The 13834-nt window shown below is 43.2% G+C and overlaps 1 protein-coding gene across 8 annotated transcripts in view; it reads left to right on the plus strand.

Annotated features, from left to right (window-relative positions):
- The window catches only part of TNIK (TRAF2 and NCK interacting kinase), a 442546-nt gene that overhangs the window by 361930 nt on the left and 66782 nt on the right, over nucleotides 1-13834 (plus strand). For 6 of the 8 annotated variants that reach the window (XM_042955223.1, XM_042955220.1, XM_042955221.1 and 3 more), the window contains 3 exons: nucleotides 7415-7525; nucleotides 8356-8442; nucleotides 9454-9642. In XM_042955223.1, coding sequence (XP_042811157.1) covers nucleotides 7415-7525; nucleotides 8356-8442; nucleotides 9454-9642 — 387 coding nt within the window. The remainder of the gene's footprint in view (nucleotides 1-7414; nucleotides 7526-8355; nucleotides 8443-9453; nucleotides 9643-13834) is intronic. The other 2 variants (XM_042955218.1, XM_042955219.1) reach the window with 1 other exon arrangement.

The following is a 13834-nucleotide window of genomic DNA, read 5'->3' on the forward strand; positions in this document are numbered from 1 at the left end:
GCTCAGTGGGGTCCCCTCTCACCTCTTCCAGGAGGTCACCCAGGTTGAAAGCAAGTGGAGCTGTCCAAGAGCAAATCAGAATTCTACTCTGTTTCACTTCTCATTCTGAATTGTTAGTAGATTGCTTAGCAATGCAGCACATCCTTGCTTAGAGTCAGATGCACAAACCTGTGAGATCACCTAATCTGCTCCCATGTTCAAGGTTGAGTTAAGGTGACTTATTCAAGGTCATATAGCATTCACTCATTTGTTAAACAAATATTTCTTGAGACTGTGGTCTAAATGTTTGCTTTGGTGGCAGAGCAACACCAGAATCTAGTCTTACTATTTCTGATCCAGTGTTCTTTCCCCAAGCCCTGTGGCCTTTCTTGCCTACCCCCTCATCCTCCAGTGACACGTCACTACAGCTATGGGATATTAATTCCCAAATGTAGGTGTTACCTCTGAGTCTTTCCACTGGGAAATGTAATGTATATAAAAGATAGACCCAGAGCCCCAAATCTACCAGAATGTCATGAGAACAAGATTCAATTTCAATCTGAACATTCAATAAGTAGAAAAAAGCAGCCATGTTTCCTATCTGGAAATTCTGAAGGATATTGAAGAAAGTGCTACTGGTGGTAGGACAGATGAGGTATCTTTTGCTCCATCCCTCCCTGCACACTCTAAACTGTACATCCCACTACATCTCCAGTTGCTGGAATACTCTTCCAGGTAACAGAAGCTGGGCATGGGGTCAGATGGACTCATGGAAAGAGCATGGAGTCAGACTGACCTGGGCTTGATTCCAAGCTCTGCCATTTCCCAGCTGTGTGACATGGAACAGTTTACTTTGCTGTGCCTCAATTTGCTTATCTGTCATTTAGGAATAATAATAATAAAGTCTGTAGTCACGCTGTGGAACCAAATGAGTTGAAACACGCCGAGCACCCAACCAAGCAAACACTTGACGCCTACAGACAGTGCCCAATATGATGACCTGTATTCATTTCATGATTTTCCCTGAACTTACCACGTGGCCAGTGACAAGGTAATGAACCTTCCTGAGAGTCTGAAAAGGAAAATAAAGAAAACGACATTTGCCTCACTTACCTGACAGAGCTAATGTGAGGCTCTGATTACAATAATCTACAATACAGTACTTTTTTGGGTAAAAATGATGCCATACATACAGATTGTAATCCTGTCCTTTTTTTCCTAAAAGATTCCATATCCTTGAATGGTGGGTGGGCTTTATTTAGCCATGTTTGCTCTGGTGCAAGGTAAGATCTTTTAGATTAGAAAGGAGACTGTGTTGTTACCCTTTCGGTCCCAGCCGGCGTGTGTGTTACCATTGCTTGCCTCAACAGCTCTTCATTGAGAGGTTGTGGCAGGATCAGAGCAAACTGACTGCCATGTTGTAAAAACAACTTTAACCACTTGCTCAGGGGTCATCAACACACATGCCATCCTCATAAGCAAAGAACCAAATTACAAGTCTACAACTTCTTGTTTATCTCATTTTGATCTTTCCAAGGGAAGCTTTGAAGTTTCAAAATCCCTGGAGATCCAAGATCTGTTCCTCGTTTGTTTGTGTATACCCTTCTTTATGATTCTTCTTTGCTCCAAAAGAAAGGATGAAAGGTGGCTTACAAAGATTAATATACCAACTAAGAATAAAATAAATGAGAAAATTAAGCAGAAGGGACTTTAAAGCAGAAGAGAAAAAACAAGACAAAGCCAGGGTGGGGTCAGTTCACAGAATGCCAGGTGCAGGTGACTGAGGGGGCCACCAGTCCGACTCTGAGAGTCTGACCCTAGCAACTAAGAAGAGAGGCAAACAAGTGGTTTGAGATTCATGTTGTCCATCAGATCAGAGTAAACTTGTTACTCAGGTAAGCTTTCTGAGATAACTTGGAACCTCTACCCTTGCCTAGTAGTGGTTGGAGTAATGCCGTGAATGATGTGTGAGGTGATATTCCTAGCATAAACACAGTGGTTAGCTTTTTTCAGCTGTTCTGATGACACTTTAACTGCAAGTTATGGGGAGCCTGGGTGGCTCTGTCTGTTAAGTGTCCCACTCTTGGTTTCAACTCAGGTCATAATCTCATGGTTTGTGGAATCAAGCCACACACTGACAGCACAAAGCCTGCTTGGGGCTCTCTCTCTCCCTGTCTCTCTTTCTGCCCTCCCCCACTAACATGCTCACTCTCTCTCAAAATAAATAAATAAACTTAAAAAAAATTAAAATAGAGGGCACATGGGTGGCTCAGTCGGTAGGGCATCAGGCTTCGGCTCAGGTCACGATCTCACGGTTGGTGAGTTCAAGCCCCGCATCAGGCTCTGTGCTGACAGCTCAGAGCCTGGAGTCTGCTTTAGATTCTGTGTCTCCTTCTCTCTGTGTCACTCCCCCACTCTCACTCTGTCTCTCTCTCTCAAATATGATAAATAAACATTTAAAAAAATAAAAATAAAATAAAATGCAGTTTATGGCCTGACAGCTCATCAAAAAGTCACTTCTACAAGAGCCAGAGCACCCTGGTGGAGGTAACACGTTTCTGCTGGTTAAACTTAATCTAAAAGGAGCATTTAAAGAAACGAAAGAAAGATCAACACCAGAACTTTGGTGACAGTCAGCCATGAGGATTATTTGTTACAACTTCGATAGGAATCGAACATGTAAGAGTTAAGGTGATATTCTCTTGCAAGAATTTGAGGAGCCAAAATTCTGCAAAATCAGTCTGGAATAAATGTATAACCTTTGAGGGTTCCCTGAGCAAGGAAACAAGATTATTTCATTAAAATAAACTAACTAGTTCACATACTTGAAGTACAGCCACACAGCCTCCACCTGGAGGTGGCCTGAGGGGAACACCCAAGGGGAGAACCAAAGCTGCCCAAAACAAAATTATTCTTTGAGAACATCCATAGAAGACTGTGGGGCAACAAGACCCCCATGACCTACTCCATAGAGCAGGGCAATATTGATTTTAGCCTCAGAAATTTTCAGAGTGGATATTATCAATCATCCCCCACCCAGGGGAAAAAAATTAAGACACTTGTAAGACCCCACAGAATGTCTAATTTTAAGTGATACGATTTGTGAAGAAAATGTGGATGAAAACATGCTTCTAGGCAGTTCAGTAAAGGTAGGATGTCGCCAAAAGTGTTAGGGTAGTTGGTTTAAGCCATTCCTTTTTGACAGCAGGACCACTGTCATCTTTATGCATAGTTTGAATGAAATTTAGAAATGCTTATTGCGGTTTTGATTTGTATTTCCCTGATGATCAGCGATGGTGAGCATCTTTTCATCTGCAACAACATGGATGTGTAGAGTATATAAGTCAGGCAGAGAAGGACAAATATCATATGATATCACTCATATGTAGAATTTAAGAAACACAACTGATGAACACAGGGGAAGGGAAGCAAAAATAAGATAAAAGGAGAGAAGGAGGCAAACCATAAGAGACTCTTAAATACAGAAAACAAGCTGAGGGTTGCTGTGGATGGGTGGGGGGATGAGCTAAATGGGTGACGGGCATTAAGGAAGGCACTTGTTGGGACGAGTACTGGGTATTATATGTAAGTGATGAATCACTAAATTCTCCTCCTGAAGCTATTGTTACACTATATGTTAAATAACTTGAATTTAAAAATAAATAAATAAACAAACAAATAAATAAATAAATAAAAGACAATTTTTAAAAAGGCAACTTAGAGATGCATAGACTCTTATTCCCTTATTTTAATTTCCCGCCTTTCTTTAAGATGGCAAATAGGTACCATGCCAGTGCTAGTTGTTGGTGGCTCTCTGTTTAGATAAACATTCTCAGGTCTTGTCTATGCTCAACATAAAAGAACATTCTGGTCTGAGAATGGCATAGAAGGCTGGAGGAGTGGTTTGAGGCTCCACCAGGCTTTCTCCTCTTCTCTTGGTACCCAGTTTACAGTATTCATTGCAATAGATATCAATGGTATCGGGCCCAATATGGGATTTAGTAGGAGATAAAAAGTGGAGTGGAACAGAGACCCTGCCCACAAATAGCTTTCATCTTAGATTGTAGAGTAGGTAAGACATACTCAGATAAACATAATTTAACACACAATGTGATACAAACTCTAAGGATTAATGAGACAGATGATGCCCCCAAGGAATTTAAGATATTGTGTTGTCTTCTTTGTCCCATCTTTCTTACTTGGTTCCGTTCAAAGAATCTTCTGTGTACCTGCCACTTGCCTAGCCCCACATAAGAGGCTGTGGGTCCAGAGGGAATCAAGCATAAGCCTTCCCTCAAGGAGCTGCTTCTAATAAGAGTCAGGGTTTTGTAGAGGTATCTGCTTGAGGTCGGGGACTTGGTCTTTCTGTGACATGTTTTGGTATGTACCCAAAAACAGCTCCATGCCCAGGAGGAAAGAAAGCAAAGATTTTTCCGGGAAAGGCATTGACGTTGGAACACAGCAGCTGGAAATTGGCAAGGTGCCCTCAGAAGGTTGGGGAATGATTTATTTTTCCAACCTTGCCACGGGAACCAAAGCCCTGGCAGATGCCTCCATGCGTTAGCGGCAGCTGATCTGAATGAGATCATTATTAATTATTAGTCACTTCTGAGTGTCTTTCTCAGAAACTACAGAGTACTTGGGAAGCCCAGACCCTCTTGAGTTGCAATCAATACTTTGTACACCTCACACAAGGACCTGAGTGGCATGTAATTATAAAACAGTATTGATTCCTGGCGAAGGGGTTGAAAATGTACAAATCCTTCACATAAAAATCAGCTAAATCTTCAAAAGCCTCGATTATTTTTTTTTGTCAAGAAAGAGACCGATGGTGGGAGTAAAAATCTTGAAATGTTAGCTAAATTAGGGCTAGTTCCTGCCAGGAGCCAGATCTGTACACATAATTATTTTATCCTCTGTGTTGGCATTGGTTCACTTGGGTTGAGTGTTGGAAAGATCTCTGTTTTGGGTCTGTAATCCAAATTATTCAGTCAGTTCCTATGATGATGTTTTCTACTCGCATCTTCCTGTATTATTTTTCTGCAAAACAAATAATTACATGTCTGGAGCTTGACTCATCCCTATCCCCCAACACACCCCTCGTTCCTTTCCCTAAACCTACCTTTCCTCTCTGTTTCAAACCATCTGCTCTGCTCCTTGGCCAGGAACTCCACTCACCCTCACAAGCCCCATAGTCCCCAAATCCTGCCTATTCTGTTTTGGCCTAATTCTAATTTCTACTTCTAACTTGGCATCCACTCCAGTCCTGTTAGAAGAGTTGGAAACCTGGATAGCTTTTAGTCTGTCTTCCTTTTGGCTGCGTCTCCATTCTCAGCAGTGATTATGAACATGGACTCTCCAATTGCCTTTGCTTAACTCATCGGTGCCCTGTTATTTTCTGTCTGTACCCACAGAATGGCCTAGCACTGTATTTCAGCTCCTAGTTATGCTTCCTCCCATGACTGTTAGGAAGCCCCTTGAAAATGCAAGTTTGGTTATGGCATTTGACTGCAGGAAGTCCTCCAATGGCTCTCTATCACCTACAATCTGAGGAGGACAGATAATTGTTGATCTGGAAGTGACAGATGTTGAGTCTCAAAAAATGTAGCTTATCTGCAAACCTCAGAGGTCATCGGAAGACAGCAGTTTCAACGGATTGCAGGAGGAGGCCACATTAGGAAGGCCTCCTCATTTGTGGGCTTCTTTGGAGGTCTGAATGTCTGCTTGGGTGTGCTGTGGCTGTGACAGAGAGCTTTTGTATTAGAAGGCTCTTTCCCTGGTTGTATAAAGCTAGCTTGTCAGTGTGATATAGTCACAATCCATTCTGTTTTCGATACCTCATATTTTCTCAGCCAGGCAGTGACGTGTTGTTAAGAATGTTAAAAGAGGAAAAAAAAGTTAAAAGAGAATTGGACGCCCCCCTCCAATCGGTTCCCTCAAACCGGTTCCATATTTGAGGAAGAAGAACTCCCAATGCCAGTACAGAGATCCAATACCAAGGGCTATAGCATTTCTCAAAAGGAGCACGGATAGCATGTGGTATAGGAAAATACTTTGTAATGTGTGACTGTCCTGTACATTGCAGGAGTTTTAGCATCCCTGACACTTCATGCTAAAGCCAGTCATGTCCTCTGGTCATAGAGACAACCAGAAAAACTCCCACATGCCCCTACACATTCCAGATGCTCCAGGGATTAGGGAACGATACTGTCCCATTGGCAAACGCTGGTTCCTGTAACTGTTCCTAAGATGTTCTCCTTTTCTGAGAGTGTAATGAAGAGCTGGATGCGTCTGTCATCTTTCTGTCACCCCCTGTTGCCTCCTCATCTTCTGCAGTGATTGAGTTCAGGCTGTGGAATCATATTGCCTGGCTTTGAAATCAAACTCCACCACTTACTGGGCATGACCTTGAACGTGAGGATGACCTTCAAAATTGCTTAATGTCTCTGAGCTTCGGTTTTCTCATATAAAATGGGGGTGATAATAATACCTACCTCAGCAGATTTTTGTGAAGATTAGATATGATAAAGCATGAAAGATGTTTACCACACTGTCCATATTCAGAGGCATGGTGATTGTATGAGATGATGATGAATTTAAAGGTCTTACTTGAGTGAGACATTGAAATTGACACTTACAAGTGAATTCTTCAGAAAATAAATAAAGGCAGCATGATGTATCGGAGAGGGTAATGGACAGGGTCAGAATCAATGAATTTTGTTGTACTCTCAGCCATTAATTACTGTATGGCCTTGAATATGTCACTTTATTTCTTTGGATTTTGCTTTCTTTTATCTACGAAATAACTGCTCTACGTGGTGTCAAAAGAATTGAATGACATGAGCGTTACAAATGTGTTTTTAAGTTTATTTAGAGAGAGGGAGCTGGGGAGAGGCAGAGAGAGAGAGAGAGAGAGAGAGAGAGAGAGAATCCCAAACAGCCTCCACACTGTCAGCACAGGTTCCAATGTGGGGTTCAATCTCACAAACTGTGAGATCATGACCTCAGCCGAAATCAAGAGTGGGAAGCTCAACCAACTGAGCCACCCAGGTGCCCCTTAAAACCTACAGAATCTCCTAAACAGTTTGATGATATGTAATGAGTAACTTACTTTGCATTGATGTTTCCTACCCCTGGTTTGAAAACCATCATTAGCCAATAGGGAGAATGCACTTAACAGGAACTTCTTGGGAGGACTAAAATCTGGAGAGTACTTGCATCGGAAACGACAGGGTGTTGGGCGTGACACTGAATTGCTATCAGCCCATCCTTGCCAGCGAGTCCCCCAATAGCACGGGACAGAAAGAGCCTTTGGGCACGTAGGCATCTCTGGAGAAGAGGGCACGTCTGCGGCTCTGCAGCCCTCGCTGCTGCTGTCCCGACGGCTCAGCACCAGGCCCCTTTCCTTCATGGTTGTCCGCTTGTGGCCCCACAGCAACAACGGCGAGAGAAGGAGCTGCGGAAGCAGCAAGAGAGAGAGCAGCGCCGGCACTACGAGGAGCAGATGCGCCGGGAGGAGGAGAGGCGGCGCGCGGAGCACGAGCAGGTACAGCGGGGACGGAGCCCGCAGATGGCCCCTGTGTGAGCTCCGGCGCCCGCCGTCCCTGGGGTGTGGGTCACCTTCTCTTAGGACTGCTCAGTTTAAGCAGGTTTTTACTCTTTCTCGAGCCGCTCTTCTCACCTATTCAAGAAGTCAAATGCACAGCCTTGGCAATGCCCACTCATTGAGCCTCGCTTCCTACCCAGGCCAGAGTCCCCTGACATACCTTGATCTTAGGGTTCTCCCAGCCCTGGGTATGTTCTTTGAAGGTAGCGCCACGGCGTAATGAACGAGCCACATCTTTCATTGCTTTAGAAGGGCTTTTCCACTCCTGCAATCTCCCATCTCCATGACGGAGCCATGGATGCAGGGCCCTCTCTCTTTGTTAGAATCGCATTCTGACAGCAGCAAGGTGGCACTCTGCGGGATGGTTCCGTTACAAAGACTGTGCACGATGGCATTCAACAATTATTTTATTCCTGCTGCTTGCACAGTTGCCTTTGAACTTTATAGCGTTGTTCATTCCGGGTAGCCCATAAAGAGGGAACCTGTAATGAAAAGCTTTAAGATGTAGCCGATTAAAACCAAATCGTAAGGACAAAGCACTGAGCGATCTCTGTCGGCTGCTGTAGGTAGAGGGCTTGTGCTTTTGACTGCATTGAAATGCTTTGGCTTCGGTACTTTTCCTGTTTGGTGAGGAGGCGTCTGGGTATTTTTTTCACTCCTTCCTTCCACACTTTACTCGGCAGCTCTTGTCACCTTTGAAATTACCGGTTCTTTCTCTCTCTCTTTCTCTCTTTGTGTTCCTCTGAATTCTCTGCTGCCTACCTCTCCAGGAGTACATCAGGCGACAGTTAGAGGAGGAGCAGAGACAGTTAGAGATCTTGCAACAGCAGCTACTGCATGAACAAGCTCTACTTCTGGTAATGGGAAAGCCAAGGGCCAGCAACCCGCTCTGTGTTCACCATGTGTGTGCGTGTGTCCCTGTGTGTGTCCCCCTAACATGCCAGTCCACAAGAGGGGATCCTCCAAGCCTCGTGGACCTCAGAAAGTCTCATGGAAACTTAATACATCTCCTGACCTAGTTTGCCGTCTTCATACATTTGAGACACATGTTATGTGTTCCTTATTAACTCTGCCTCTTTGTAAAACTTTAGCATGAATCCTGTCTTATTACAAGTTCAGACTGTTTTTGAGAGCCACTGTGTTTATTGCGGAGTAATTTTTAAGGTCATTTGCAACATGCTGGAATACAATCACAGCAAAATGCACCTCTTCTGTAAGAGCCCACTCAGATCTGCAGTCATATTTCATTTGCAGACTATTAGTTTTACCCTTATGATGGGAACATTTTGTGTTCCCTGCTCACACGGCTTCCACTTGAAGTACTTTTTTATTATTATTGCACTGCTCTCCAAATGAGCTTCTTGATATATATTTTTTAACTGAACTTCTTATTCAGCGGCACTGTGATATTTTTTAGCCTGTGCATACGCTTGCTAATGGCCTTTGTTGGTCCAAGTTTTGTTAAACAGAAGATGATTTAAGCAATTATCTGTAACTGCTTATTTAGTTTTGTACTTAATTGGACATGTTTGAATGGTTTAATTACTAAATCAGGAAGTGGATGACTCCTTATAGGGGTTGTGTGCTGACCATCCAAATGTCCTCATTATTGCCACTTTCTTGGTCACATTTCAGGGGCAAGTCACTTTGCAATGGGTGGTGTTCTGTAGGGATTTCCATGAAAGCAATAGTGTTTTCACTAAGTGCTAACCCCTGGCTGTGGCCTACCTCTGTGGCGCCTCCCTGTTAGCATTAAGGCCCCTTGTTACCATCTCTTCCGGCTCCATTGCATGCTTTTCCAGTGCTGGCCGATGGTTTCCATATGGTGATTTGGCCTTTTCTTCGCTCCTCTTTTCTGATCTGGATAGGAATATAAGCGCAAACAATTGGAAGAACAGAGACAAGCAGAAAGACTACAGAGACAGCTGAAGCAAGAGAGAGACTACTTGGTGTCTCTCCAGCACCAGCGGCAGGAGCAGAGGCCTGTGGAGAAGAAGCCACTGTACCATTACAAAGAAGGGATGAGTCCTAGTGAGAAACCAGCATGGGCCAAGGAGGTAAGTACGTTAGCAAGTGTCACCATGTCCTATTGACCAGGCTATTGGCTACAGTGAGTTCATCCAGTAGAAGTAGAGAATTGAACTAGCTCTATACAGTTGGAAAACAATTCATCACGAGAAATGCATGCTTTGCTTCTGAAAGGGCCATAATATTATTTCTGTAGAGAATTGGCAAGACACCTTAATCCATTAGTGGTTTTTTGTTTTCCAGGCCGTTTTTGGGGGTTTTGGCGTGTTTTGTATTTGTTTTTTAATCTTCTCGGATACAGGGGATTTTTGTGATCAACAACAGGAAGTAGAAAAACCATTTTTCTCACAGAAGTCCAAATGAGTTTGTGGCACGAGGAATTAAGTGACTTTCCCATGAAAGAATATGATTTAATAAAGATTTAAGGAATTTTAGGTAGAATCATTTCTTGTCCATACCTAGACCCTCAAAGTTATCATCAGCATCGTTGCTAACCTTCCTTTGCTCTGTTATGGTACAAATGGACACACCGTTGGTCTCAGACCTGTGGTTGTGGTCGTCCCTTGTAGGATCAGAGGTCATTTGTATTGCTTTTGCAAATACTTCCAGGGCAATGGTTCTTCATTTGCTCAACTACCCGACTAAGGATGGATTTTCAGGAACTTGGCTCTGTGATGAGCTATTTTAAAAATCTAATTAAAAACTATTTGCGTGGTGGGGGTGGGGGGTGGGGGGGAGGTGACAACTAAATGGGTAAAGCAAAGAAACAAAATAATAACTCCAGCCAGGATCAACATCCCTCCCAGGAGTCACTGTGTCATCTCACACACATAACACTCTGGCTTTCGGTTCTGTCATTGCTTGTGGCTCCCAGTGATTTCCTGTAGTTTCTTATGAGCATGGTGTTTATGTCACTTCATATTTCGTTCTAGTATCTTCAGGTATTTATAGCCAGAGCTTTTTCAAGTTATCTAGACCACAGTCTCACCAGAACTGGATTTCTTACATAAGATCCTCCTTTTCTAAAAATATTTCTGTCTTTTCGTTTTCTTATTCTCTTTCATATATGTAAAAAAAATGCTTGAAATGATATTGCCCTAATGTTAATGATGATTGTTTAAGGGAAGTAGACGCTGCAGGGATTTTTCTTCCAACTTTTTTGTATTCTTATATATTGTGTAAGTCTTTTATAATGACCATGTGCTACTCTTACAGAAATTAATTTTTTTTTCTTTTAAAACTTAAAGAAATCTGAACCTTTAGAGAAAATCGTTTGATCTCACATAGAGAATGTTTTGGATCACTTTCTTTTAGAGTCTGTTAATACGATCTGTATTTACCTATGTCTGTAACAGCTGCCTCTTTCTCTTAGATCAATAACTCAATTTTGTGATCCAACTCCCAGGTCCAGCACCGACTCTTTAATAACCCACCTATCCTTCCAGCTAAGCAGAATCACCATGCTGTTCAACAGCAGCTGACATGCATCCCGGCTGGTAGAGATGTGCCACCTTCCTCCACTGCTAACCCATTTTCTAGTCCTGCCAAGTTGAAACCCTCAGCTAAGCCAGACTCACAGCTCCTGATCATGGCAGGTGTTCAGAAGGCTGAAAAACTAGGCTCCACTAAGCTAATGCCAGTATCACCTGCCGAAATTAATGATTCCAGAGCAAGACTCCTGTTGGAGCATCACTCGCAGAAGAAAGATGGACCAGCTTGTCCTAACAGAGTTGGTCTTGAAGAACAACTGAAGGCTCAGGAAGCCTCAAGGATCATAGTGAGATCCCCCAGGCGATCTCGCTCCCAAGGATGCAGTCCGACTCAAGAGTTAGGATCTAAGGTCATTTGTGTGTCCTCTCCCAACATCTTCAAAGTGACAAACCCTAGGTTGTCCATCACTGCAAGTAAGGAGGGCCTTGGAGACTCCTGTGGACCTTGGGGCAGGAGGGGCATGAATTCACGCATCCTTCCAAGTACCTCGACGCCTCTAAGAAGTGCTGCATCGCTAAATGATGTTTCCTTGATGTGTGACTACATGGTCCTCAGTGTTCCCAGCCCCCAGCATGAGTTTAGGAGAGGGACACCTACAGATCCCGTTGGAGAAGACCGTGATTGTTTGCGAAGCATCCCAGAATTCCTTCTTTCCCCCATGCAGCTCCCTCATGCACAAATGTACCAGAGAAGGGGGAAAAGCTTGGAGCAGTTCCCACGTCCTACCTTCCGCCTCTGCCCAGCACGTTCCGATGTGAACTTAACTGCTTTGACCTCATGGTTATCTAGTTATTCTTTGTCTTCCTCACTGAGTTTCCTGGCCTATCCTCTCTGTTCAGAACTAGTTCACAGCTCCCGAGCTTTCAGAAGCCATGACACTCCTGGGCGCCAATCTTTGCAGATGTCATCAAGGTGGTTTTCTAGACCTCCTGATTCCCTTGTGCTTCCTAGCCAGGCTTCTAGCAGTGAAAGAAACACAGTAGTTGGGCGTGCAAACAACCCGGCTATGTCGGCAAGCACTCCCGATGTGAGGTTCCCTGGCCGTCATAAATCTGAGCCACTTCTGGTGGGTGACATCTTCCAAGGTCCCTGGCTTCCAGGCAGCTGGCGCTCTTCTTTGGGCTTCATGCAGTTCTAGACATATGTGGGAACATGCTTCTGGGGCTCATATTTAGTCCAATACTTCTGGGTGTGGTTAACATAATCCAGCTTCCAACTAACCAATCTATTCCATGAAACAATTCCCAAGTCTTAGAGTGGGTGTTCACATTTTAGAAGAAGATGAAACATTTAGATCACAGAATAAATGACAGTGCTGAATTTGGGATTGGAGCAACTAGTACACAAATAAGAACAAATAATTGTGTGCTTCGGTTTGTTTCATCATTTTCTTAACACCCACTTCTTAAAATGGGAATAAAAATGGGTATGAGGATCCTTATCTTCCTGACCTTTTAATGCTTCTCGTAGCAATGCATGAACTTCTCTTCTAGAGCATTATTTAAAGACTTTTTTCCTTATAGTAGTGACGTAGATGGGGCTGAAAGTAGCTGAACAGTAAAATATTTTCAAAATTTAGATATGGATGGAATTTCTAGCCTAGCAGTATCTTAATTATCAACCAAGAAAAATAACCTAGGTTAAACTCTCCTTTGCAGTTAGAATAAAAGGCACCCTTTCTTTTTCTAATGCATCCTCTACCAGGGTATAAAATTGGAATTATCCTTGCCACGGTCCCCTGTGATGCAGGGGCTAGGCCTTTTTTGCCCCTGTGCCCTTGAAGACACCCCCAGCTGTCTATTCCCCTGGCGGCCTCTGTAACTTATGCCAGTACTGGTTTTCTAACCCATGTCTATACCTCCTCACCAGAATGGTTTTTCCTTCTTTGGTTACTTTTTCATCCCTTCTTTCTCTTCCTTTTTTCAAATCAACAGTTCTTCATTAGCTAGTGTAATGTTATAATGCCTCACCCTCTGTGATTTTTTTGCTTCATTTTGTAAAACGTAAGTCATCATTGCATTTCTCATTAGCCTTCTCATTAATCTGTTGGGTGTAATAAGAAAAATAAAAATACTCGGTCATTTGCAAATCTTGTTGAGCTCTTCCCTCTCTCCTTAAATTTTTTTAATGTTTACTTATTTTTGAGAGAGCGAGATAGAGTGTGAGCAGGGGAAGGGCAGAGAGAGAGAGAGAGGGAGACAAAAAATTCGAAGCAGGCTCCAGGCTCTGAGCTGTCAGCACAGAACCCGATGCGGGGCTCGAACTCACAGACCGTGAGATTATGACCTGAGCCAAAGTCAGACATTTAACCGACTGAACCACCCAGATGCCCCTTCCCTCTCTCCTTTCACTGAGTATTTGATCTGTTCTGATTGTTACATTGACTGTGATTTTCAGATTTCAGCCAGGGAGGAACATTTATGTCTCTATTGAAAGGAGGGGTGAGGACATTTTTACTCCTTTCAAATTCTCTGCCATTTCTGGATTGGGATGGAAATCAGATTTGTTCTGTAAAAACATCAGTATGATATTCTGTTCAATGTCAGCAAAATTTGAAGGTCTTTTTCTTTCTCATTTCCACTTTTTGAAAGATAGAGATTTATTTTCTTATAATACCTTTTTTTTTTTTGTTTAAACAATGGAGCAGATTCCTTTCCTTAAACTGGCATGTGATTGGGCCTGGCAGTAACTGTGTGTGCCCCTCCCCAACTTTTTCTTCAAATTTTCATC

This window comes from Panthera leo, chromosome C2 (assembly GCF_018350215.1).
Source record: "Panthera leo isolate Ple1 chromosome C2, P.leo_Ple1_pat1.1, whole genome shotgun sequence".
NCBI lineage: Eukaryota > Metazoa > Chordata > Mammalia > Carnivora > Felidae > Panthera > Panthera leo.